Below are 4,781 nucleotides of genomic sequence, written 5' to 3' on the forward strand. Positions count from 1 at the left end.
AAGTTAATTTATCTGTTTTTTAAAATGATCCAAGAGAGGAGAGATGCTGAAACACTGTCCACTAAAAGTTCCATGCAACAATGCGGAAATCAGAAGAGTAAAAACAGGATAACATGTCTCTGTCTAATTCTAACAGCGTGTTATTTCACTCCCGGAGGATTAACTGAATAAAGCGTTTGCTATAGATGTCACTTAAACTCGTACAGACTACAACTTCCTCTGGGGGTAAGTCTCCTCCAAGTGTCAAGTCCTTGAGTCCCGTGCCTGCCAGTGCGAGCGGCAGTTGCACCACCAGCCAAGCAAATTCAAAAGCACACTCATGAATAAGACAAACGGAAGACTTTCTAACAGAGAACTGACTTCAGTCGACTTCTTCAACACTTTCCTAAAAGGTGGTATCATACTGAGGCTTAGTCAGTTCCCTTGGTTAAGAAATGACTCAGAACGACGGGAATGCAAACGATAGTGAGTCATTTTGCAATGACGGCCTGCCAGCAAGAACGATGTTAAGTAGGCTCGGAGCTATTCTTACCTTTAACAATGGCCGTCCTTTCATAATATTAAGCATCTTTACTTTGGGTGATAGTTCTGACAAGACCTGCTATTTGCAAGCTTGAAATCATTTTGACTGGATCAACAAAATATAGCAACAACCTCAGTCAAAGAATGGCTTAAATGTGTCTCTTCACACTAAAATCCAACAGAAGCGCTGCATATTATATGTTTTTTGGATTGGTTTGATATACTTTCTGTCTTCCACAACAACAACCTTGATACTTTCATGAGAATGGCTTATGAGCATAATTTCCAAAGTTCACTACCCAAAATGCCTCATTATTTCTGTGTCAGCTGTAAAACATACGATTTTTACATGCTCTTTATCTTGTGTTGGTGTTTGTAGTACTTTACATGCAGCACTATCCTCCCAAATCCCAAATAAGTCTCTTTGTACTTCTGTTATTGGAGTAACAGTTTGTTCTAGTTGTTGAGTCTAACTGCCCAAAAGCATTAGTATGTCTCTGTGTAGGATAACATACTGCACATCTTTTTGTCAGTGGATAACTTTTTGGCAAACAAAATAGTAATATATTTGTTCATGCATAGCCCATATAAAACTATAAAAAAGTATTTCCTTATTTGGTCTTATAACAATGTTTTATCATTGCACATTCATCAAATGTATAAACCCAGACATACAGCAGTGTGTGGGATATGAAACAATGAGGAAGTAAAGCCAATGTCAACAATTCACAAGGGTTCACATTGTATATATTTTCAAAAGTGAGTTAGTGATACTGATACTTCCATGAAGCAGCAGCTCAATGCCAGCAGTTTCTATCAAACAAAGAAGGATATGGATCTGCAACAGCCGCTAGCAGCAAAACCTTGATGAAATATTCACAAAACTATCCAGCAGGACAATTCAGCTGTTTTCTTCTAATGGAATCCAGATTTTTTTGTCCGCGCAAGAAACATCCCAAACTTCCTGTTTTGTAACAACATCATCCTGACCCTGCACTGATACTGACATGGTCTCGTTTTCTAAATGTGAGCTGACTTTTAAAGTCGTCCTGTAAGAGATGGACTGAGCAGGAGCTCAGCGATAAAAGAAGCAGCGGAATGACCCTTCAGGCACGCATCATCATGAAGGGACCAGCAGCTAACCTCGCTTTACAGGAAGTAAACAGCTTCAGCGAGCCTGTTTCATGAAGCATGTACAATATTTTTGCACAATTTCCCTTCTCTGTCTTAGAGAGACAATTAGACATATATGAAGCACTGCGAAGGGAGATATTTTCTATTACAATCTTTTATCTCTGCCTCAAATATTTTTCACATCATGCAATAGGTTTGTGTAAATTGATGGCTACACTTTTGCATTCAGGAGGATAATTGCTATATAATTTCGTTAAAAGCCTGAACTGAGCAGTATGGCACATCTGGACGCAAACAAATTGCAAAAACCAGAGGCATTTATTTCCTACTATAAGACACTACTTCTTCCTCATTATATCCACCACCTGCATTTTAATCAAACAATAACCACATCGCCAAAGAGAAGACATATTATACACTCCTGCAGCCGAAGAAAGAAAGAAAAAGATGAGGAGGAGAATGAAGATGCTATGAAAAACTAATTATATTATTATGCAATTATACAATTTAGTCTGAGGAGATGAAGGTAATAGTTTAAACTGATGTGTGTCTACATAACACGTGTGTGTGTGCTCACATCATGGAACTTGCAAGTTTGTTTGTGCACTACACATATCTGGTAGCACACAAACATTATGTCCTGTTATGCCTATGTGCGCGTGCGTGTTCCTACATGTGCCTGTGTGCCTGTGAGTGTGCGTGGTGATTGCACTTGATGTCTGGGTATGTGTGGTACGGGAGTTGAGGTCCACTGGGGCTTTGGACCACTCCGCATGAATAATGCATCAGACTGGGCCGCTGCATCTCAGCAACATTGCCTTGGTCTGCTTAAGGTTCCTCTTTGGGAAAGTCAGCATCATTCTGCGAGCTGCTGCAGCAACTCAGCTGGACTCTGGCTTTCAAACAAGATTTCCAAAATGACTGCAAAGAAATTCACATCAAATCATTTAATTGTGACATACTTATGCGAAACACCTCCGTTTTTAATATCTCAGCGGGAATCAAATTGCAGCCTCATAGCCTCCAAAAGCAGACAGAAGTCACATTATTTTCTGAAACAATAAGTCGATTAATCAATGGATTGAGAGTAAAAAGTACCTATTTTGAAAAATTCAGGGAAACTGGCTAAATTCACTGGTTCCAGCTACTCAGCTGTGAATATGTTATGTTTTTGTATTCTTTTATGATAATAAAGTGAATATCTTTTGGTTTTGGACTGTAGGTCAGACAAAGCAAAGGTCACTGTGGGCTCTTGGACTTTGTGATGGGCATTTTTTGCTATTTGCTATCATGAGATGAAATTATCTATTAATAAATCAAGAAACGGTAGATTAATAGATAAAGAAAATAATCCTTAGTGGCAGCCCTAACATTTATAATTGTCAAAAAGTTGCTAAAAGATGCTTTTTATTTAAAAAAAAGCCATCTATTCCCCTAAAGATGCCTTTGCGAGGAGAACCTGACATATTGGATGAACTGTTTATCTGCAGATTTACACATTTGTGATCACAGAACAGATGCTGAAGGCAGATGCTTGCTATATAATTCACAGTGGGATCACCAAAGGTTTAGTCTGAATGACACCATACGCCACACTTGCTGAGCGCCCAACTAGTTGAAGCATCAGGAAACTGACATGAAATTAATTTACCCTCCAGCAATTATGTTACAATCATCTTACTTTGCAATAAGGGGGTCACTTTCATTGAGAAAACTTTGTGCGCGGACACAGTGATGAATCATGAATCCAGGGGCGGATCCAGAAGGGTGGCAGCAGTTTGGTGTCAAATACTGTCAAATTTAACACATTAATTTAGATTTCAATTCAAAAATAACATGTTAAACAACAGAAATTAATTTAATGCTCTGTTACGGACACATTTTAGGCTTAAGTTCAATAAAAAAGACTATTTAGAAAAGATATATTGATTTCTAATGCCACCATTAGACATTTCCATTCAATGCTTTACTAACATGCCACAATAATGTAATATTTTTGAGTTCAACTATCTCCATTTGGGGGCTTTTCCAACACTCACATACTGTATACATATTCCTGCCACCCCTTAAAGTCTCCATGCCATCCCTCTTGCCACTCCATGAACACTTGCTTTAACAGTTACCACAAACACTTCACCAGTCCACAGTGGACAAACTCTACATTCTTGTTGGGCTTGTTTGGCTTTAGCTGTTGCAGTTTTGAACAGACTAAACACAGTATGCAAATATGTAAAACCAGGCGATATGTAAATGTATGTAAATTAAATGCACGTGAAAGGACTACTTTGCCTGATACAGGCTGGTTAGACTTATACAGTCTCTCAGGCATTTTTGTTTTCACTTCCTTACTGTGTTATGTTTCTATACAACTTTCTATATTAATATTTAATAGCGCAATAAAGTGTTCATCTTAATCTTAGTGCAGTGCTGTGTCTCAAAACTCGACTGAAACCTTAAAACGGATAATTTCATATGTTTGGTATTTTGTATTATAACAGTGCTGCCTGCTTCAGGTGGATCAGTGAACTCATATCAGACGAGGTGACACTTAAAGTCAATGAATTTTAAACAAGCTAACCGGCCACGTGAAAGCATCTCATCCACATATCATCTTTTTTCCCCACTTAAACTGGAGCTTTTAGGACTACAACAGATGAGTTCAGAGGATGATATTTCTTGCAGCGTAGTCTACACACACCGGAGCCTGTTTACTTTCACCTCAGGAATGTTTGGCACTTTGGCATCCACACCTTCTGATTGACGGACCTTTATGCCGACCCTCTCTCTCTCTCTCCAGCCCCTATACATCCCTTCCCTCCTCCCCGCACCGGACCTCCACAGCACCGCTACCCTCCCACCGGTACCGCAACCTAAACGGGACCCGAGCGGCGCTTATCTCCGGTCGGCTCACCTCTGTGCGCGCCTGCAGCCGCTTGTTCATCTCGTAGATCCGATACTCGGGCTGGACCATGTAGGGCGAGTGTCTCCTGTAGAAGGGTCCGAAAGGAGACGAGTAGAACGGGTCGTGGGTTGGGTTGGACATGGTGGCTCCTGGCGAGGCGCACGGCGCGATTTCAACATCCAACGGGCACGGCAGCGCACATGGGAGTGCGATGCTCTCCGAA

At 40.3% G+C, this 4,781-nt stretch overlaps 1 protein-coding gene across 1 annotated transcript in view; it reads right to left on the reverse strand.

Annotated features, from left to right (window-relative positions):
• Nucleotides 1-4,781, reverse strand: part of ldb2a (LIM domain binding 2a) — a gene marked incomplete at its 5' end in the record, with an annotated part of 94,631 nt that extends 89,850 nt beyond the window's left edge. The window contains 1 exon segment of the mRNA XM_035669759.1: nucleotides 4,568-4,781. Within this exon segment, the coding sequence (XP_035525652.1) occupies nucleotides 4,568-4,699 (132 nt within the window).

The sequence above is a fragment of the Morone saxatilis genome, unplaced genomic scaffold (genome assembly GCF_004916995.1).
Source record: "Morone saxatilis isolate NCDOM2014 unplaced genomic scaffold, NCSU_SB_2.0 Contig22, whole genome shotgun sequence".
NCBI lineage: Eukaryota > Metazoa > Chordata > Actinopteri > Moronidae > Morone > Morone saxatilis.